Source organism: Quercus robur, chromosome 9 (assembly GCF_932294415.1).
Source record: "Quercus robur chromosome 9, dhQueRobu3.1, whole genome shotgun sequence".
Lineage (NCBI taxonomy): Eukaryota > Viridiplantae > Streptophyta > Magnoliopsida > Fagales > Fagaceae > Quercus > Quercus robur.
In genome coordinates this window covers 20272798-20295779 of record NC_065542.1, presented here as the reverse complement: position 1 = coordinate 20295779, position 22982 = coordinate 20272798, and the positions used below count along the sequence as shown (strand labels likewise).

The following is a 22982-nucleotide window of genomic DNA, read 5'->3' as shown; positions in this document are numbered from 1 at the left end:
CATAATACTATGGTTAAAAGACTAAGTAATAAGATTCCGCCTTGACGGATGTAAATTACTGACGACCATAATACCATGGTTAAAAGACAGTAATAAGATTCCGCCTTGACGGATGTAAATTACTGACGTTAAAAGAACAAGGGACAAGAGTCCATCTAGACGGACGTAAGTCGAATGGCAGGAGTCAGTTCACAGAAGAGCACAGTGCATTAAATCAACAACTAATTAACAAAGCACAAAAAGTACGGACGGATGTAAACCAGCCAGAAGAAAAGTAAGTACGCTTCATTCCAGCCCATAAACACTGGGTCGATATCATTGTTTTCAAAATAAAGTAAATTGTTTTGAAATTAGATTTACAAAAAAGAAAAGCCCAAAACAAGACGGGCACCCACAATAAAATTTTTCTAAGTAAGTAGAGTCAAGCATCAGCTGTGCCTTCACTGGCCGGCACGTCAGCAACGGGTTCAGGAACATCATCACCGGGGGCAGAAGACGAAGCCGCCTCCTCCAGGGCCATTTCCTTGTCCACCTCCTCCAAATCCAGGCTCTCCAGGTTGACTCCGGAAGGATGCTTGATCATGTACCTCCGGAGAAGCTCAAATCCCTTAAAATACCAGCTGAAGAGCACGGTGTTGTACTCATCAGTGGTCTGGAAAGCCTCCACGGATCGAGCGGCGATGTTCACTAGTTTCTCCTTGGCTGCCTGAAGTTGCTCGTCCTTCTCCTGAGTCAACCCGCGCTCAACTCTGAGGTCGTCCTCCAGCACCTTGACCTTCTCCTTCAGTGTCGTGGCCTCGTCCATAGAAGTAATCAGGTTCGTCCTCAGGTCAGAGTTCTCCTTCTCCTGAGCCTCCATCCGGGTCGCCAGAGACGCCACCTTGGCCCCTTGAGTGAGGTACTCAGCAGTGATATGGATACTCTCTCCCAACACCTGGAGGAAATTATGAAGTCGTCTATTAAAAAAAAAAAAAAAAAAAAAAAATGAAAGGATGAAGAGGGAAGAACCCGCACCTGGACCAGTTTGTGGACGTGACGAGAAGCCACATCGTTTAAGGACAAGTCAGATAGAGCCTTCAAGTCCGCTGAAGTAACGACCTCGTGAGCTCTTTCCACAGCCAATGACTCGTCATCCCATATGGTGGACGGACGAGTATCAGTCTTCTCCTTTCCTTTGCCAACCACGCGCGGCCTTTTAGAGCCAGGAGTAGGAATCTCTTCTATTGAAACGGTCGGGGAGGCAGTCCTCGTCGTTTCAGAGGCTATGGAAGGAACAATGCTGAACGGGATGGAGGCAGAACCCTTCCCGGTAACTCGCACGGTCTTCTTCCCCAAGTTGGACAGGGGTTCGTCCTTCTTTGACCTCATCTTTGCATACATGTCCTTGTTAAACTTGGTCGTCATCTCTGCAAGAAGAAAGTGTGTCAAAGAAGTGCTTAAGTGTACATAAGAGGAATCAGCATTGACGAAGTTATACATAAGATGAATCAGCATTGATGAAGTTAAAACTTACTCTTTTTTCCTTCAATGCCAAGCTGACGAAGAACGAAAGGAGATGGGTCAGGACCAAGGTTGTAAAACGCAAGAGATCGAGGGTCAACCAGCTCGTCCCAGCTCTCAATCGTCTCAGCGTACCCGATGGCGGTCTCTATGCGTTCCTTATATCGTCTCTTCAGCCCAGGCCGTCTCTTAACTATACCAAACAAAGAAACAAAGAAGTCAGCAAGATCAGAACTTGAAAATTGGCAAGATTGAAACAACGGGGAGAAATACTGACGCACCTAAGGTCGGGGTTCCCCACCGACGGAGCAACCTCGGGATATCACCCCAATCACTGCTAGATTGGGTCTCGAAGTCGTCCCCAGACACAAAGAAAAAGCGCGACTTCCAATACCTGAATGACGAAGGCAATCCCTTGACGATCTTAATCTTTCTCTCCCAAGGGACTAATTCGTAATATCCCCACTCTTTAGACTCTTTCAAACGATACAGGTAGGTGAGCTCACCTATCCTGATCATATCCCCGTTGGAGGCCAACCATATTTGCATACAGTTAATGACGATCCTCCACGAGTTTGGCATGAGCTGTCCAGGGGCTATACCAAAATGATCTAAAAGTTCCATCAGGAACGGGTGGACGGGGAACCTAAGCCCACAGGTGAAGGCTGACTCATAAAAACATATTTCGCCTGGAAAGAAGTGACAAGCCCTATCTTCTTCCCTGGGACGACGAACACGAACCCTAGACGAAAATTGAAACCTATCCTTAAATCTATTCACGGTCTCGTCATCCAGACCACAAATCTCCCTAAGGGCATAAAAAGCCCTAACCTCTCGAGAACCAGAGACGGCGGTATCTCCTTCAGCCGGGCCACCACTGGACGATAGCCCAGTCTCGAGGTCACTAGACCTAACCTCAGACATTAATCTTCTCCCTCCTAAACCCTCAAACCAATTTAGCGATTGACGGAGCAACGGTAACAACTCACTCAAAACGACGCTCAGACTATTGCCTTCGTACACAAAATTTTCCAAAAAAGGGTAAGTACCCAAAGATCCCCCTAGACGCGCAAAAAGGAAGGAGATCGACGGGCAAGCTATCCTAACCTCTAAGCTATCAACCATGGAAAATACAGAAACCAAAAGGAAAACAAGGTACGAAACTGAAACCCCAAAAGAAAAACAAAAGCCAACACCAGAATAGAAGCGAAAAGGGAATAGCAAATCAGAAATTATACAGTAAAAGAAGAAAAAGAAGAAAGAAAAAGGAAAGAAGAACATACCTCCAATGGCGGAACGGCAGAAGCAGCACAAGGCAAATCGGAGAAGAAGGAAGCCACAAAATATTCAGAGTATCTCTAAAAAACTGGTTTGCTTTTGCTCTCTGAGAAATAAACGAAAAGTTGAAAAGGAGAAGTTTTAAATGTGGGCCAAAAACGATTGAAAAACCAGCGGGAAACCCAAGGGTCATGCCATTAATTCCACAGACCATCAAGCGCCACGTGGCCATGATTGCGTGTAACGCCGCCACTAAGCATTAAAGGCGGAACAGAACCCCAAGAGTCACAAGAAAAACTTTTCAGCTTCTGTGATCGTCATGACAGGTCACCGACGACCCCAGAACCTGGGGGGCAACTGACGGGAATGACAACTCTACATCCCGCTGACGAAGATAACATTACTGACGGGAGAACCATCCATGACGAAGTGAGCAGAAACAACGAAGGAAGCTATCATCACTGACGAGGCAGAGAGTTATTCAATGCGATCAATCAATGATCCGAGCAGTTACCAAATCAACCAAGAAGACCGTTGGAGGGCCTATTAAAAGTCTCATTACTGGCCAGGTGCGTTACAAAAGAAAGCATTAACAGCCTCAACGGCTAGCCCTTATGGGCTCAGGTATAAAACTCTCACACAACCAACAGAAGAAAATATATGTAAAAATACTCTGAAACTATCTATTATTTCTTTATTGTGTTTAACTGTGATCCTAACTTTGGCATCGGAGACTTTGTGGCATGCGCCACACCGGTGTCTCTCGACGAGCAAACCTTCACGTCTCACGGGTGATTCCATCTGCGCATTCACTGACGGATTTGTGTTCCATCACCAAGGATTGTGTAGGACAGTAGGATCATTATGATCTTACCAAACCCACTCAAAGAAAAAAATTAGTTGGATGAGAGACATGGCAAAACGGGTTAGAATTTTCTAACCCAACCTGGAAAATACTCGACCCAAACCCTTTTTTTTTTTACCCGAAGTAAAAACGGGTTGACCCCGACTCGTGTTTTTTGCAGGTCAACCCGACCTAACCCGAACCCTAACCATTTTTTAAAACTTTTTTTTTGGTAAAAAAATTAATAAAATTAAGACAATATTGGTTTAATTATTTGTTGTGAGTTTTAAGGAAACAATTGAGATATTTACATAATTGCATGAAAATTAATTGAAAAATGAATGGTTGAGCATTCTATAATAAGTAAAAAATTTTAAATATCAAATAGTAAAGCACATACCAAGATAATCTGGTTACAATAGAGTTAAAAACATAAATTTAAAATTGTAGACATGTGTGAGAATCATTCACAAGTGTGAAAATAGTGAAGCCAAAGTATCAAATTAACATAAATTATGAATACTTAGACCTATTTTTTAACAATTTATGTCCAAAATAAACAGATTTTCAAAATAAATTATGATATTTCCTAGAATGTGTGTTGCTTAACAATGATATGATATTCATAAAAGAGACCATGTATAAAAAAAGTAAACAATGAAATTTTAATGTATATCTCAAATTGAAATAGAGTGTCAATCATAATTGATAATAGGTTATAAAATTAATTTTCAAGATTGTAAATTTCTTATATGTTTTTATTCTTTGTCAATTATCCAATAAGTTATTTGTAATTTTGTTTTATATTTTGGGATGTTGATATTGTGAATTCAATAAACCTTATGTATTTGTTTTACTTATTTTTATATTATTTTGTTTTAGATAGCAATGTTAGGATTTGTATAGTTTTTAAATTATTGAATAAATATTAATAAGTTTAACTGAGATCATTCTTGATATAAGTGGTGAATTCAATAAACCTTATGTATTTGTTTTACTTATTTTTATATTATTTTGTTTTAGATAGCAAAGTTAGGATTTGTATAATTTTTAAATTATTGAATAAATATTAATAAGTTTAACTGAGTTCATTCTTGATATAAGTGGTGAATTCAAAGTAATGCATTTTACATCAAGTAATTTGTTGTACAACTTTCTAAATGGCAAATACATGTTATTTTCTATATTAAAAAAAAATTCATGTGAAAAATACGGGTCAACCTGATTGACCCAACCTGACCCGCTCGTTTTGCCATGTCTATGGGACAAGCTATGCTTGTTTTGTTGGCCTGGGCACTTCTCCCAACTTATTGGGAATTGTGTCAGAAGATAGGCCACATCGCATTACATGCTAAGAGTAAGAGTTGAGCATAGTTTAATGTGACCTTGAGTTATGTGGCCCTAAACGTACTAAGCTTTTGGGATAATTAAGAGTTTGTTTGGGATCCGTTTATTTTACTGAAACTGAAAGTTTTTTGTTGAAAGTATTATAGATAAAAATAAAAGTTAATTAAAATAGTATAATAAGACCCATAAATAGTAGTAAAAATAAATTGAATAATAAAATAAGCTAATCTTTTAAGTTGGAGCCAAATGCACACTAAGTTTAGCCACGATAGGGGCATGTGGCTCCTAAAATCAGTAGGTCTTCAAATTCTAGTCTCATTAGATGAAGTTACCATAATTCTCTTCATCGCTTATCTATCAAAATATCAAAAAAGAAAAAGTTGTTGATGGATTTGTTTAATATTCTTTAATGTACATTAACTGGTTCCAGCCATATCCCAATATCTATCTTGGTCAACTTTGTGTTCATTGACGTATAAACTATCACACCTTAAATCTGTATAAGACCTTATTCTTCTTTATCTTTATGGAAAAATAAAATAAAATAACTTGAAAGTTTTGACTTTGACGTGTATCAAGTTGGTTCTCGAAATTTCAATTTGAACATTTAATCCCTTGGATATTAGGTTTATGACAAATCAAAACTTTTGTTAGTCCTATAAAAAAAAATTGTTAGTATTTTTGGTTGAAGATTAAATGATTTAATCGCATGATGTACGCATGACTTTTTCAAAATCACCAATAATTTTTTTTTTAAATCCATTATTTATAGTTTTATACTATATGTAGATCATGTGATTAAATTTATTAGACAAGTTTTGTAAAAAATTTATAAATAAATAAATTAACAAAATGTTTGATTTATAGTTTACTTATCATCTATCATCCAAGAGATTTACTGCTCAACTGTTTAAAGTCCAACTGTCCAAAGTGGTATTTGTCCCCCAACCCCTCCAAAACAAAGCAATATTTCATGGTAACTATAGCCAAATATGATAGAAAAAAGTGATGCTATGAATGTTGGATAGAATACAAAGCATTCATTGATACAAAATAATGGGTGAATCCCATTGTTTTTATTATTTCATAGCAAAAGTGATTGGATACAAAGCTAATTTATTGATTCTAGAAGTTGGTTTAGCGTTAAGAAGAAGCTTAATTTACTGTCCTATTTTGAGAAAATATGGTCACTTTTGGGGTAGACTAAACTTTGGTTGAGATCACGTCTCTAGCTTGAGTCAAGCTAGGAGTGTATCAACTTGTGATTTAAAAATTGTGTTTTCAAAATTTGCTAAAAGACACACTTTTGCTCACTTTGCTTCACACCAAATAATGGTTGCGCTACAAAAAACTGGAGCTGTAGCGGTGTTTTTATAATTTGCTCAAAAGAGCACTACTTCCTATTATGGTGAATCTGACTACAAAAAAGAGTCCCTGTGGATGTGTGATGTCCTATTAGCAAGCAACAAAGATGAGACGATCATTCATGCCTCGTGGTCTTGCCCAGCTGAAAACGGAGGTATATGTGGACACTTGGAATAAGAAAATTTCAGAAATTGGATTGTCACCGGTGCAGCTTCAGTCAATTTGTTCAGCTTCTATTGCTTCGGTTGGATGGAGTTTTGATTGTATTTCTCATCTTAATCATGTATTGTACGGTACATACGATACACATATGTATGTATTGTATAATTCATAAGTATGGCCGATACATATTGTGGGATATGTCACAATCCTATAGATTAGGCCCTAAACTTCACTTGGCTTGTCTTCCCCCAACCCTTAATGCAATGAAGTTCCTCCAGTTTCCCTACGTTTCCCACTATTTCCTTGTGTCTCCCTTTGTTTCCCTTACTCTCCCTTACTCTCACTCTCTCCTCCTAATTTTTCCAACCCCTTAACATGTTCACCTTCTCTTCCTTTTATAGTCTCTCCTTAGTTGGGGAGTTATCATCACTTCCCCACTTGACACACTTTTCCACATCTATCTGAATCCCCAGGAATCCTCACGATTTTAGAGGATTCCCTTAAAACTTGTTCCTGACGTCAATTAGTGTTCGACAGTGAACTCCCCAAAGTTATTAGACAGTGTTTGGTTCCGACCTCAAATGGCTGTTCTCCCTCGGTCTTTCCTTTGGCTGGCTTGTTGTTATTGGGCCCAACTTGGCCCAAGCATAACTCTATTTTACCAAGGACTTGCCCATTTTATTAGCGAGCTAATCCCATCTCCTCCGTGTCTGACTTTAGCCATATGGGTCAACCCCATTGTAATGGGCCTTAGCCACATGGGCCCCTCTTTATGTTGGACTTTGGTGACGTGGGCCATTCTCGACTCAGGGGCCCAAGTCCCTACATATATGTTTATATCATATCAAGTTTTTTTATTCGATACAATATGTATGGTATGATATGTATCATGTATCGTAATCGTTGTTGGAAATTTGCAAAAGCTCAAATTATCAAAATTGATTATGAAAATATTTTAGGCCTAAGAAAGATCTCCAAACAAACAATAAGAACGAAGAAAATTAATTCAAATGAAAAATAGACATAAAACACCAAGAATTACGTGATTCGGCGATAACAAAAAAATTTCACTATATGAAATATGGGACAATACAAATTGGTGTAAAGGCACTCTCACAAACCCAAATCCCAAATACACTCAAATACAAAACCAAAGAACCAAAGGTTCACAAATAACAAATACCAAATATGAATTGCACAAAAAAAAAATGCCACAAAATTAAATCCAAAAGTTGCAACACACCAAGAGAAAGCAAGTCTCCAAACCCCAGAACCAAAACCAAGCAGTAACAAAACCTCTCTCACTATTCTAAATTGCAACCCACAAATATATCAAATAACAAAACCAAGATAAAGTCTCTTTTCTCACACACTCTTAATTTTGCCGCAATAGCACTATTCTTATATAAGAGACTTGAGTCGGCTAACATATTCAAAATTCAACTATTTTAAACTCAACCTAATTTCTTAATTACTTTGGGTAGAGTCGGTGCTTAATTATTTTAAACTCAAAATTCAATCTTATTTTCTTTGGTACGAAACACAAAATCCGAGCATCCTTTGGATTTTTCAAACTTGTATCGGATTGTGCACTAGAAGCATCAGCTTTCTCTTTCTCCCCTGTCTAGAAAAAGAGATTATTTGAGTATTTAACAATCTGAGTATAATAACTGCCCACTTATTTATTAGGAAGAGGGAGACATTAATTCTTTTTTTAAATATTAGTAACCAATAGAATTCACTTTTCTTTTCTTTTTTCTTTTTTTCTTTTTTTGATAGGAATAGAGTTCTCTTGAAATTTGAGAGATTAAAAAAAAATTCCCACTTGATAAACTTTTTTTATTTTGGAAAAACCAAAAGCATTCACATCAGTTCATGTAAAATTTTCTGTCTATTTTAACATAAGAATCTACTTTTTTTATTTTATACAATTACTTTTTCAAAACACCCACATTAATCAATCTATTTTAAAAGATATTTCAATAAAATATTCATTCTTCATTAATTTTTTTTATTATTTTCTCTAATAGTCATACTTTTTAAATTTAAACTTATATTTCAAGTAAATTACCAAAATCAGTGACTCGGCCAATGGAGCCACTTGTGCCGGAGGTCAGGTGGTCGAACTGCCAGAATAGTGGGTGGTGTTGACTGGATTTGCAACAAATTGGGACGAACACATACAAAGAAGAGAGAGAAAGAGAGAAATTAATAAAATATTGTTTACAAAGTTATAATAACCATGTATATTTACATGGTTACTAATACTATCACATTTTTGTATATTTACAAAAGTTTAGAAAGACTAATGTATGTGTTTTTTGTGCTATGTTATGTAAATTTTTGCATTTTTTGTATTTTGCAATGAATCAGTAACCTTTAAGTACTTACTGTGTAACTTCTCCCCCAAAAAAAAAAAAAGTACTAACTGTGTAAATTTTTGGTTTTTTATTTTTTATTTTTTAAAGAAATGATACAAAAAAACAAACGAGAGGTTTGATTATTGAATAACCATGGTATGAAACGTGGTAATCCGACCTCATCTGACTTTGGCAAATTTGATGTCAACCGTCGCATAACTCCCAGACTTTGTAACCGTCACCCCCCATTGATCCAAAAGAAAAATAACCGAAACCCATAACTCCTAAAGACAAAACCAACTAAGAACATAAACAAGAAGTCCCAGTAAAACAAAAATGGCATCCTCAACAACTTTGGAGAAAAAAATTCAAGAATTCGAGTCTGAACTCCGCCATCTCTTCTCTCTTCAACCAAAAACCCCATGGCCTCAACCCCTTCTCGACGATATCCTTCAAAAATTTGAGTTCCTCAAGAACCTCCTAGCAGCCGAGATTGCATCCCATGCATCAAATCCACCCCATTATTTACACCACTTGGAACAAAGACTCATTGAACTCAACCACGAGTTTTGGGACAATTTCAAAGCCACATTAGTACTCATGAGCAGTACTGATGATGTTAATCTTAATCCCTTACCACGTGCTCACACCGAGTCATTGCTCGGCGATGATAGTGATGATGATGGTGAGGACTCTGCTGATGATTTGTTCAAGTCGCGTGTTCATGAAGAAGACCCGGAAAGGTTTCCGCAGAGTTTGGTTGAGGAAAAGGCTCTGGTGGAGTTTTCAGGGCCGGGTTTGAATGAAGAGAGGGAATCTTTGGTTGTGGAAAAGGCGAAGGATGAGAAGGTTAAGGTTGAGTTTGAGAGGGATGTGAAGGAAGAACAAAGAAGGGTTCGGAGTATTGGTAGCATTTGTTGGGCAATGGCCAGTGGGGTTGTGTTTGGAATGGCTTTGATGGGTTGTGTGATGGGAAGGTTCTGTTGTTGGTTTCATTATATGGAACAAGGAGGTTTTCCTCCCCCTACCTAAAGATCGTGTCCATTCTACATCGCTTCCACTTTTGTGTTATTTTAAAAAGATAATTGGTAGACAGTCTTACTCTTATTTCAATTTCTTATGAAAAAATATATGGTAGGTTTTTTTTTTTTTTATTCACTATATAAATTTGTTTTAGACTGGATTTGATATAAATGTGTTGTATGTACTCTATGTTTGTAGCAATAGTTTCGTTTTATTTTTTTGACACTGAAAATTTGAGTTTCTATGAATCAAGCTAGCATGCCAAAATTTCAAATTTCTTTCACATTTGACTGAGTACGATTGGGTGGCTTTTGGAGGAAATTTCACGTGTGACATAAAATGGTCATGATAACGTTTTAATTTATTTAAGAAAGCAATTTGATGAAGTATTGTTTATCTTGTGAGTGATGCTTGTGTGTGGTAAATCAAAAGCAATATCTTGCTTAGTGACCCTCCATTTCTCTCTTGTACGTTTATTTTACTGAGAGCAATGAAGTGTATATGGGAGTAGAGAAATAAACAATTCTTTGCGATATCACATCTCAATTATCATATGATATAATTTATAGGACTTGCCTTTCTACAAATTTTTAATTGTTTAGGATATTCTAGAAAATTATCCCCTTCTCTTCCTTAGGAGGTGGGGTATTTCAAATTTCCACTGCAGGTGATAATATATATCCTTCCTAATTAAGGTCTTTCAGAAGAAAATACAAAAAGACCAGAAACAATTAAATTCAAATATAGATTGAGTACAAACAATTTCATATCATTGCTATTTCCATAATATTACTTCCTGGTTTGATTCTTCCCTTGAATGCTCATTCTATCATTCTATGAAATAATTACTCTCGTTTTGGGAATGTCAAAAAAGGAAGATTAAGGGATATTTGGATTTCATTTCTTAGTTCAAGTTACATGTAAAAACTTCTTCTGTGATCTTGTCTTTTACTGTTCAATTTTTCAAGTTCAAGATTTGACAACATATTTCGGTTTTTCCTTGATAACAAAATCACCCAGCGAAAATACTCAAATACATGTCAATTCTTTATATATAAAAAAATGTATATCCCTATCTTCATCCCAAATGTTATCATTCATCGTAAATCCAAAGATGATATATGATCACTCCAAACTACAGTACTTCTGTAGTTTCAGGAAGAAATGGCATAGTATGCCAAAATGAAGATCCTAGACAAGTTGTCGGTTTGAAATGGCCAAACAAACCTCTGGCAAAACATGGAGGGGGTAGCTAAGGCCTAAGAGAACATAACCACGAATCCAGTTTTTATTGCATTTAATGATCTACTGAAAAAAAAATTTTCCTTTATAAGTAGAATCAATATTCAAATTCCATCTATAACATTCTTATAACTATCAAATTATACAATAAATAAATAGATAAAATGCTTCTTATTTGCTTGGAGGTTTATTCTCCTTGCCTCCAAGGAAGTAAGAAGTATTCTCTTGATAATTTTATTCTTAATGTTGTACTATCTACATTTCATCAGTTAAAAAAGCCCGATTGCACCGTTAGAGATATATTAGATATTAGGTCAATGTAATAGGTGACGAGTACTAAAATTATAGGCTCATCATACAACTGACGAGCATTCAATCTACAGTATTATCAATAAGATGGATGATTATACAGCATTAATGGTGTTGTCATTAATGATTTCGTAACCGACAAGCTACAATGGTCAAAAATGCCAGTCATGAGCCAGTTAAACCTCCATTTAAGATTACGTAGACGTTACTTAAGACAGTCAAGATAGCCATTAAGAGGCTGCCATCAATTACACTCACAATGAGCCCCCCCAACAACTGTACTAAGGCTATAAAAGCCACCAAGTACCAAGAGAAAGGTATGCACATTCAAACACACAGAATTACATTCTAATTCTCTGAGAAATAATAAGAAGTCTATTGACTTAGTCATCAAAGAACTATTGGCTAATGCCACTCCGGTGCCTTTCTCTCTCATCTTTGCAGGGAACATAACCTTGTCAAAGCCTTGACGACGTCCTCGACTGATGACCATTTTTGGCTTCATCAGTTTGGTGCCATCTATGGGGGAATGTAGATCTGAATCATATAGATTTTCGTAACTCTACCATTCAAACGATGCAATGGATCCAAGTTCATCAACCCCACTTGATCCAATGCAGATGACATAGCAAATTTTGAACAATTAAGTGATTCCTTTGTACGGCATTTTATGGGTGGCCAAAGACACAAAAGGCCAACTTCGCATCTACTAATGATAAAACAACAAGAAGGGGAAACTTTGAGGGCTTATGTGAAGCGTTTCAATCGGGAAATCTTGGAGGTAAACGAAGCTGATAACCAAGTTCAATTGATGGCCTTCCAAGCTAGCTAGAAGACCAAAGACTTCATCTTTTTGTTAGCCAAGACCCCGCCAACTTCAATGATAGACCTCCTGTTCAAAGCCCAAAAGTACATGAACGAAGAGAACGTGTTAACGGCGAAAGGGATAGATGGCAAGTGAAAAATGGAAGAAATCGACAAGCCCCAGCACAAAAAGAAGGAGAAAAAGGATAGTTCCCCTAGTAGAAAGAATGACAACAAAAGTATGCAGGCCCATACAAGATCGTCAAGTATTTTAGAAGAGGAACTTATTGAATCAGTTGACGGTAAACAGTTACTTCGTCCATGGAATTTAGAGCACCTTAAGAGGTATTTTTGCTAGTTAGATGATGTTTTCAATTTTCTTTCATCAAACTGTTTTATGAGCAGGAATGAATAAGGAGACTTTTTTCCCCACATGAATAATGTCGTTCTCTTGGAAAATCTAAAAGCCTTATTCACTATACAAAAGAAAAAAAAAAATCAAGAAGAAAGCTCGTCATTGAAGTCAACGAGTAAAACCAAGTAGACGATGAAAATCTCAATAAGAGTAAAATCGTCACATAAGGTTAAATTTGAGTGAGTAAAATCATATCGACGACCAAATTCTAAAAATGAGAGTAAGTCATATGATTAAATCCACAAGGTTAAAACCAATAAGTAAAATCATAATGACAACCAAATTCTCATAACGAGAGTAAATCATATGAATTCACAAGGTTAAAACAAATGAGTAAAATCAGATTGACAACCAAATTCTTAAAACGAGAGTAAGTAATATGACTAAATTCACAAGGTTAAAACCAATGAGTAAAATAATATTGACAACCAAATTCTCAAAATGAGAGTAAGTCATATGATTAAATTCATAAAGTTAAAATAAATGAATAAAATCATATTGACGACCAAATTCTCAAAACAAGAGTAAGTCGTATAATTAAATTCACAATGTTAAAACCAAGGAGTAAAATCATATTGATGACCAAATTCTCAAAACGAGAGTTAAGTCATATGATTAAATTCACAAGGTTAAAGCCAATGAGTAAAATAATATTGACGACCAAATTCTCAAATGAGAATAAGTCATATGATTAAATTCACAAGGTTAAAACCAATGAGTAAAATCATATTGACGACCAAATTCTCAAAGTGAAGAATAAGTTATATGATTAAATTCACAAGGTTAAAACCAATGAATACAATCATAATGATGATTGAATTCTCAAAGCGAGAGTGAGTTATATAATTAAATTCATAAGGTTAAAAACCGACGAATACAATCATAATAAAGATTGAATTCTCAAAGCGAGAGTGGGTTGTATGACTAAGTTCAAAAGGTTAAAAACCAACGAGTACAATTATAATGGCAATCAAATTCTCAAAGCAAAAGTCAGTCATGTGATTAAATTCACTAGGTTAAAAACTGACAAGTACAGTTGTAATGACAATCAAATTCTGAGAGTGAGAGTAAGTCATGTGATTAAATTCACAAGGTTAAAAACCGTGTGCAGTTGTAATGACAATCAAATTCTCAAAGCGAGAGTAAGTCATATGATTAAATTCATAAAATTAAAAATTGATGAGTACAATCATAATTACGAATTAAATTCTCAAAGCTAAAGTAAGTCATATGATTAATGGTTAAAAACCGATGAGTACAATCATAATGACGATTAAATTCTCAAAAAAGGAGTAAGGCATATGATTAAACCCATAAGGTTAAAAACCAACGAGTACAATTATAATGATGATTAAATTCTCTAAGTAAGAGTAAATCATATGATTAAATCTATAAGGTTAAAAACCGACGAGTATAATCATAATGACGATTAAATTCTCAAAGCGAGAGTAAGTAGTCATATGTTTAAACTCATAAGGTTAAAAACCAACAAGTACAATCATAATGACAATTAAATTCTCAAAGTGAGAATAAGTCATATGATTAAATTTGTATGGTTAAAAACCAACGAGTACTGAAGGTGATAAAATATTGGGCCTGATGGGCTTACCTTAATGGGCCTGACGGATTGGGTCTCTTGGGCTTGTGTAAAGATGGTCCCAGCTTTGAAGGCCCATCACTGACTGACACAGTAAGGGCCCATGATCCGAAACGTCCATAGCCCAGAAAAACCCTAAGATCCGGAAATGGGAATCCTTGTTCACCACGCTTAGAAGAATTGGGAGTAGAGTCCCACATTGAAAAGATGTGGAAACCAAAAAGGAAAAGTCAACCCTTTATCACTATAAAAGGCCTAATACCCACAGAAATCGAGGTACGCTTTAATGAACTCTCTCTAACGCACTAAGTAAAACAGAGGAATTCTAACTTGACCGTCGGAGAGTTTTTGGCCGGCACCACACCGGTGCTCTCTGAAGGACTTCTTTCGATTTCTTTTGTCGTGCAGGTTCGCTTCGAGTCGCGAGTACGGTGTGACCCATTGGTGACAATTTTCGACATCATCAGTTGGCGCCGTCTGTGGAGAACGGGTACGGTAACATTATCGCTTCCTAGACAAAAGAGTTACATGGTACTCACACGCTCGATGGCAACCACAAATGACGTCCAAGAAGAAGCCCCTACGACTGCCCTTGAGAGACAGGTCAAGACGCTCGCCGCAGCCGTGGAGCGCCTCACCAAACAAAACCACGACCTGGTAGAGCAGCTGAATCAAAAGAGTGCGGCGGTGAATAGCCAAGGAGAAGATCAAGAAGGGAACAGTGCGGAAAGGAGAAATAATGACGGACCACAGGAGAGTAACGCCCCGAGCAAACAAGTGCGACGGGACGCTAGCATCCCTTCAGTAACGGATACAGCTCCACAACCCATCATCGCGGAGATGCAGGCGATGAAGGAACAGATGGAAGTACTGATGAACGCTCTCAAGGGGCGAGTGTCCAGTGATCTTGACGACCTTGTCAACCGGACTGACTCGCCATTTACGGCGTCCGTCAATTCCTTCCCCCTGCTGAGTAAGTTCCGCATGCCGAGTATGGACAGTTATGACGGAATCAAGGACCCTCTCGATCACCTAGAGACCTTCAAGACCCTGATGCACCTTCAGGGAGTGGCAGACGCAATTATGTGTAGGGCATTCCCTACAACCCTGAAGGGCGCAGCAAGGATTTGGTTCAGCCGACTAACACCAAACTCCATCGGCACCTTCAAGGAGCTAAGCGCTCAGTTCACTACGCACTTCATCGGAGGACATCGGTATAAGAAATCCACGGCTTGTCTGATGAATATCAAGCAAAGAGAGGAGGAGACGTTACGGGCCTACATATCACGCTTCAATAAAGAAGCGCTCTCGATCGACGAAGCCGACGACAAGATATTGGTGGCCGCGTTCACGAACGGGCTGAAGGGGGGTAAGTTTTTGTTCTCCCTATACAAAAACGACCCAAAGACCATGTCAGAGGTGCTTTACAGGGCCACCAAGTATATGAACGCCGAAGACGCACTATTAGCCCGAGAAGACAGACCCAGGAAAAGAGACAGACAAGAGGACCCCCGACAGGACCAGGGGCGGAAGAAAGGACGGATGGGAGATCGGAGGGAGGAGAGACGTCCGAAACCAATGGGCGGAAGGTTCACAAGTTTCACTCCGTTGACCGCTCCGATAGACCAAGTCCTAATGCAGATTAAGGACGAAGGATCCCTGACGTTTCCGGGAAAGCTGAAGAGTGATCCCAACAAAAGGTCCAGAGACAAATATTGCCGCTTCCACCGTGATCATGGTCACGACACGGCCGACTGCTACGACTTGAAGCAACAAATCGAAACCCTTATCCGACAAGGGAAGCTGAAGAAGTTCGTCAGCAAGGAGAGAACGGATCAGCCCCCACAAGAACAACACCCCCGTCGAGAAAACGAGCGACCAAGGCCCCCATTAGGGGACATAAGGATGATAATTGGAGGAACAGGTGCGGCCGGATCGTCAAAAAAGGCTCGCAAAACATACCTTCGGATGGTACAGAATGTCCAGTTGGCGGGTATAGTGCCAAAGATGGCAAGAAGGGAAGGCCCCATTATCGGGTTCTCGGAAGAGGATGCACGGCGCCTACACCATCCACATGACGATGCCCTCGTCGTCACCTTGCGGGCAGGCGACTACAATATCCACCGAGTGTTGGTCGACAACGATAGTTCGGCCGACATCTTGTATTATCCGGCGTTCCAACAAATGAGGATTGACAGGGAGCAGCTAATACCGACAAACGCCCCGCTCGTTGGCTTCGGAGGGAGTAGAATATTCCCTTTGGGCGCAGTCACGTTATCGATGACAGTAGGAGATTACCCCCAACAAATCACCAAGGACGTAACATTCTTGGTGGTCGATTGCTCGTCAGCCTACAATGCTATTATTGGACGACCCACGCTCAACTCGTGGAAGGCGGCAACATCAACTTACCACCTGATGATCAAGTTCCCAACGGAGTATGGGGTAGGAGAGCTACGCGGAAGTCAAATTGCCGCACGAGAATGCTATGTAGCTATGATGGAGGTGGAAGACCAGATCCAGGCCTTGAACATAGAAGAACACCGAACGACGGCAGAACCTACGGAGAAGCTAGAGGAGATAACTCTCGACAGTTCCAATCCAGATCGAACCACCAAGATCGGAACGCTTGCCAAACCTGCAATCCGTCAAGAGCTCGTAGCTTTCTTGAGGAGCAATAAGGATGTGTTCGCCTGGAGCCATGACGATATGCCAGGAATCGATCCCTCGGTCATGGTACATAAGTTGAATGTGTTGCCCTCGTTCCCACCCGTCCGACAAAAGAAGAGAGTATTCGCCCCGTAACGAGACTAAGCAATAGCGGAAGAGGTCCGCAAACTCCAAGAGGCAAGCTTCATCAGGGAAGTCTACTACCCCGATTGGCTGGCGAATGTGGTAATGGTGAAGAAAACGAGCGGCAAATGGCGGATGTGCGTGGACTTCACCGATCTTAACAAAGCATGCCCCAAAGATAGCTATCCCCTTCCAAGGGTCGACATCCTAGTAGACTCGACGGCTCAACACCAATTGCTAAGCTTCATGGATGCTTTCTCGGGTTATAACCAGATCCGCATGCACGAGGACGATCAGGAGAAGACTTCGTTTGTAACCAGTCAAGGACTCTTCTGTTACAAAGTAATGCCATTCGGCCTGAAGAATGCAGGGGCAACATACCAGAGACTAATGAACAAGATGTTCACACAGCAAATCGGGAGGAATGTCCAAGTCTATGTCGACGATATGCTGGTGAAGAGCCGGAAGGAGGAAGACCACTTCGAAGATCTCAAGGAAACATTCGGCACGCTTCGATCCTACAACATGAAACTCAATCCGGGAAAGTGCGCGTTCGGTGTAACGGCAGGCAAATTCCTAGGATTCATGGTATCTCAAAGGGGGATTGAAGCTAACCTGGACAAAATCCGAGCCATAATGGAGATGGCCCCCCCGAGAAACGTGAAGGAAGTACAGAGCCTTAACGGCAAGGTAGCGGCATTGAATAGATTCGTGTCGAGAGCGACGGACAAGTGTTTACCCTTCTTTCGAACATTGAAAAAGTCATTCGAGTGGACGGACGAGTGTCAGCGAGCCTTCGAGGAGTTAAAAACCTATCTATCTTCACCACCTCTACTGAGCCCCTCGCAACCAGGTGAAGAACTCTTCCTCTATTTGGCTGTCTCCCCGGTGGCCGTCAGTGCTGCCTTAATCAGAGAGGAGGACAGGGCACAGAAGCCCGTGTACTACGCCAGCCGGGCGCTCCGCGGTGCCGAGGAAAGATACCAACCTATGGAGAAACTCGCTTTTGCGTTGGTCACGGCGGCTCGCAAGCTCAAGCCCTACTTTCAAGCCCATACCGTGAACGTAATGACCGACAAGCCCTTGCGAAGGGCACTGAGTAATCCTGAAGCCGCGGGTCGACTGACGCTGTGGGCAATAGAATTGAGTGAGTTTGACATCAAGTACCGACCACGTGTGGCCATTAAAGGACAAGCTATAGCCGACTTCATAGCAGAGTTTACGCGGGACGCGGACAAGGGGGCAGAGGAACCCCCCCAGTGGAACATCTACACCGACGGATCATCCAATAAGCGAGTTGGAGGAGCCGGCATAGTATTGCTGTCACCTGAAGGAGACAAGATTGAATGTATGGTCCGTCTCGACTTCCCCATTACCAACAATGAAGCAGAATACGAAGCGGTGGCAGCAGGACTCGACCTAGCCAAAGCCGCAGGAGCTGAAAGTGTGGTCGTGCATTGCGACTCTCAAGTCGTGACCAATCAAGTAAACGGAGATTATGAATGCAAAGGGGAAAGGTTGAAGAGATATCTTGATCAAGTAAGGGCGAGAGTCGACGGGCTAAAAGCAATGTTCCTCCAGATCCCCAGGGGAGAAAATGAGCTCGCCGATCGGCTAGCCAAAGCCGCTTCAGCAGAACAAATGACGGCACCGGGTAATGTACTTTCCTTTGTTCAAATCTTTCCGCTAATAGATCCCGACAACATGCAGGAGATACGCTCCGAAAGAAACTAGACTACACAGATAACTTCATACTTAAAGGACGGGTTACTGCCAGAAGAAAAGGAGGCAGCAAGAAAGCTAAAAGTCCAAGCGGCAAGATTCGTCTTAATAAAGGATATTCTTTACAAAAGAGGTTTCTCCCGTCCTTATCTTAGATGCCTGGGGGCTGAAGAGGCAGACTACGTGATGAGGGAAGTACACGAAGGGATATGCGGGAACCATTCTGGATCGCGGTCGTTAGTGCACAAACTGGTACGAGCTGGGTATTACTGGCCAACCATGCAGAAGGATGCCGAATCCTACGTTAAAAGCTGCGACAAATGCCAGAGGTTCAGCAATTTTATCGGACAGCCAGCTGAAGAACTAACCCCTATAACGGCTCTATGGCCGTTCGCTCAGTGGGGACTAGACATCATGAGACCTTTCCCAACGGCGATAAGGCAGCTAAAGTTCTTGGTAGCGGGTATTGACTACTTCACAAAATGGGTAGAAGCGGAAGCTTTGGCCACCATTACAGAAAAGAACATTAGAAGCTTTGTCTGGCGGAGCATCGTATGTAGGTTTGGTATTCCTAGAGTTCTTGTCTCAGATAACGGGAGGCAGTTCGACAACGGCCACTTCCGGGATTTCTGCACACAGCTAGGAATAAAAAACCACTACTCATCACCCGCCCATCCTCAGGTTAACGGCCAGGTTGAAGTCACGAACCAATCCCTGTTAAAGATTATCAAGACTCGGCTCGAGGGGGTAAAGGGTATATGGCCAGAAGAATTGCCGAGCATACTGTGGGCATACAGGACAACGGCGAGGACTCCGACAGGAGAGACGCCATTTCGACTGACATACGGGAGCGAGACAGTCATCCCAGCAGAAGTTGGGCTCACAAGCTACAGGGTTCACAACCATGACGAGAGCAGGAATGACGAATCCATGAGGCTACAGCTGGACCTGATAGATGAGGTTAGGTCGGCAGCAGAGCAAAGGATCGCTAGATACCAGGATCGCATGTCCAGACATTTCAACTCCCGGGTCCGACACAGAAACTTCCAAGTAGGAGACCTCGTACTCAGGAGGGTCATGGGCGCAACTAGAGACCCTACACAGGGAAAACTCGGCCCCAACTGGGAAGGACCTTATAGAGTTACGTCGTGGAAAAGGAAAGGAACATACCACCTGGAGACAACAGACGGAGAGAAGCTACCGCATCCATGGAATGCCGAGCATTTGAGGAAATATTACCAGTAATAGTGATACGACAACCAGTTTTTCTTTTAAGACTTTTTGGCATTATTAGCTTTTCTTTTAACTGTTTAACTATTTTTGCTACAATCTTGTCGTGCCTTTTTAAGCCCGGGGGGGCAGGCACTTTTCCTTTACGCATTTCTATCAACTTTGATTTTCTACTTGGATGTCATTACAATTGCCCACAAAATAACTGAGGTCCACCAAATGTACGGATGCAAAATAAAGTCCATAAGATGGACGGATCCTTCGAAAGGATGATCACTCGAAGTCCACAAGATGGACGGATACAAAATCAAGACCACAAAGTGGACGGATCACTAAGGTGATGAAACATGAGTCCACAAAGTGGACGGATCACTAAGGTGATGAAATATAAGTCCACAAAGTGGACGAATCACTAAGGTGATGAAACATAAGTCCACAAAGTGGACGGATCACTAAGGTGATGAAACATGAGTCCACAAAGTGGACGGATCATTAAGGTGATGAAATATAAGTCCACAAAGTGGACGGATCACTAAGGTGATGAAACATGAGTCCACAAAGTGGACGGATCACTAAGGTGATGAAATATAAGTCCACAAAGTGGACGAATCACTAAGGTGATGAAACATAAGTCCACAAAGTGGACGGATCACTAAGGTGATGAAATATGAGTCCACAAAGTGGACGGATCACTAAGGTGATGATATAAGTCCGAAAAGTGGACGGATCACTAAGGTGATGAAACATGAGTCCACAAAGTGGACGGATCACTAAGGTGATAATATAAGTCCGAAAAGTGGACGGATCACTAAGGTGATGAAAAACTGTCCACAAAGTGGACGGATCACCAAGGTGATTGAAAAACTGTCCACAAAGTGGACGGATCACTAAGATGTTGAAATACATGTCCACAAAATAGGCGGGTCATCAAAAATTGGAAAATACAAAATGGACGGACATGAAATAAAGTCCATGAGATGGACGGACTATCCTACAGGGATAATAACATCTTACAGGGACGAATGCTCAAGTCCCAAGGTGGACGGAAATAATAGAAGAGCGTGTACGCGAAGTGGACGAACAACTAACTACGTTAAAATTTTTTACAAGTCCATTAAATACGCGATACATTTAAAAATGATGTACAACGCCACAAAGTGGACGGTCCTCATAATAAACCTCTAAAAATAGACGGAAAAGGAAAATCCTCACCGATGTAAATGCTCAATCAACACAAGATAACAAGTCTGCAAAGTGGACGGAGTATCATAGATAAACAAGTATTCTCACAAAAATCCTTCCTCAAGAAGGAGGACGGACCTTTAAACAAAGTACCAAACAATGATAGAAAGCATATATGAACATTAAGCCAAAAGCCCCAAAGGCAAATGTTTAAGACAATTAAAGAGGACGGATTGTTCTGAAATGTCAATAAAAAAAAAAAAAAAAAAAAAAAAAGAGGGAAGGACGGATTGTTCTCAAAATAAATTATAGACATTAATCTTCCTTTTGTTCAGCGACTTGGACGTCCTTTGACGGGACGGACTCTCCGTCTCCTTGAGCAGCGTCTTCGCCAAAGAGGTACTCCGTATTTTCGGAAGCGACGGGGAGGGCAGAGGTCTGGGCTTGTTCCTCAAGTTTGACCATTGACAAATCCAGCTCTGGATAGGCCTTCTTGACTTGACGGAGAGAATCATCAAAGCCTTGAAGGAAAGAGTCTGACAGCTCGCCCAAGCAGGACTCTGAGCATCGGTACTGCTTCCTCGCCTTCTCCTCCAGCTCCTTCCTCGCCTTCTCAGAAAGCTCCAGCTTCTTCTCCATCTTGGACCTCCATTTATGGAGTTGTCCTAGCTCTCCCTCCGTCTGCTCCGCCTTCGCGCGCACCCGGTCCAAGGTACTCTCACGGTTGAGACACCGGTCCAGTAGTCCCTTCATCATGACCAAGGACTGCGAGTAGAAAAGAGACCGTCACATAATGTAAATAACAACGAGAAAGAAAAAATAAACTTATTTGACGGACATAACCAACCTGAGCGACGGCAAAGAGGCCCGTCTCCCCCATGGCCTCCGTCGAATGGTTTCCCAGATCTTCATAATCTTCTGCCGTGATGATGGACGACAGCTTCTCCAATGCATACTTGGAGTCGTCGCGGAGAAGGGAAGGAGGTCTCTCTTGCTTACCGTCTGGGGCCGTCATCAATCCTTTACCCGTCCCCTGCTTCGCTGGGGTGACGGTCTTGTTACCCTCAGCCATTAAACCAACCACAGGTTCAAGAGAGACCTTTGGCTGCTTAAATGGACGGTCAGATTTTGATGTTGGTTTCCTCTTAGGGGTTGAAGCCGACACCTTAGGTACCACCTCGCCGGATTCCCTCTTCTTGACGGCTTGGGATTTGATCAAAGCTCTCCTTTTTGCGTCCTCCATCTCTGCAAATAATGACGGGTGAAATTAAAACTAAGTAAGGGCAGTTAAATGGCAAAGTAAAGTTGACGGGCTTACGTCTATGAACTTGTTCGTCGTATCTAATTGCCTCTTGGGTGGGCTCAGGACCGTCGCAGTACCAATGTATGGTCCTCGGGTTCACCAACTTAGCCCAAGTCCTTTCCTCCGACGTAGTTTTCCTGCAAATCTTTTCAAGGAAACTAAACTCCTCAAGGCTGACTTGTGGGCGCCGTCTACCTGCAGAGAAAGATGATCAAGATATACACATAAAAATGGACGGATATGAAAAGCAGTACAAAATTAAGACGGATGCATACGTGTCTGATTTATCACTGCCCAAGTTGTGTCGACGGGCATGTACTCCGTCTCCCCTGGATGGTTCATCCATCTGTCACCCTCCAGGAAGAAGTACCGACTCTTCCAGTCTCTATTTGAGTCTGGGGTCTCAAAGATCACCTTCAACAAGGAGCTCCGACTAGCAAAACTATACATCCCCCTTGATCCAGAAATCTCGTCTGGACGGTAACAGTGAAGAAATTCACGGACCG

The 22982-nt window shown here is 40.8% G+C and overlaps 1 protein-coding gene across 1 annotated transcript; it reads right to left on the bottom strand.

Annotated features, from left to right (window-relative positions):
• Positions 1–418: 418 nt before the first annotated feature.
• Positions 419–2650, bottom strand: LOC126700044 (uncharacterized). The gene is made up of 4 exons (XM_050398024.1): positions 1782–2650; positions 1514–1693; positions 1015–1406; positions 419–934 (listed from the first exon to the last, which is right to left on the bottom strand). Exons 1-4 carry the CDS (start codon positions 2623–2625, stop codon positions 422–424), a joined length of 1929 nt encoding a protein of 642 aa, XP_050253981.1. The 5' UTR covers positions 2626–2650; the 3' UTR covers positions 419–421.
• Positions 2651–22982: the final 20332 nt, after the last annotated feature.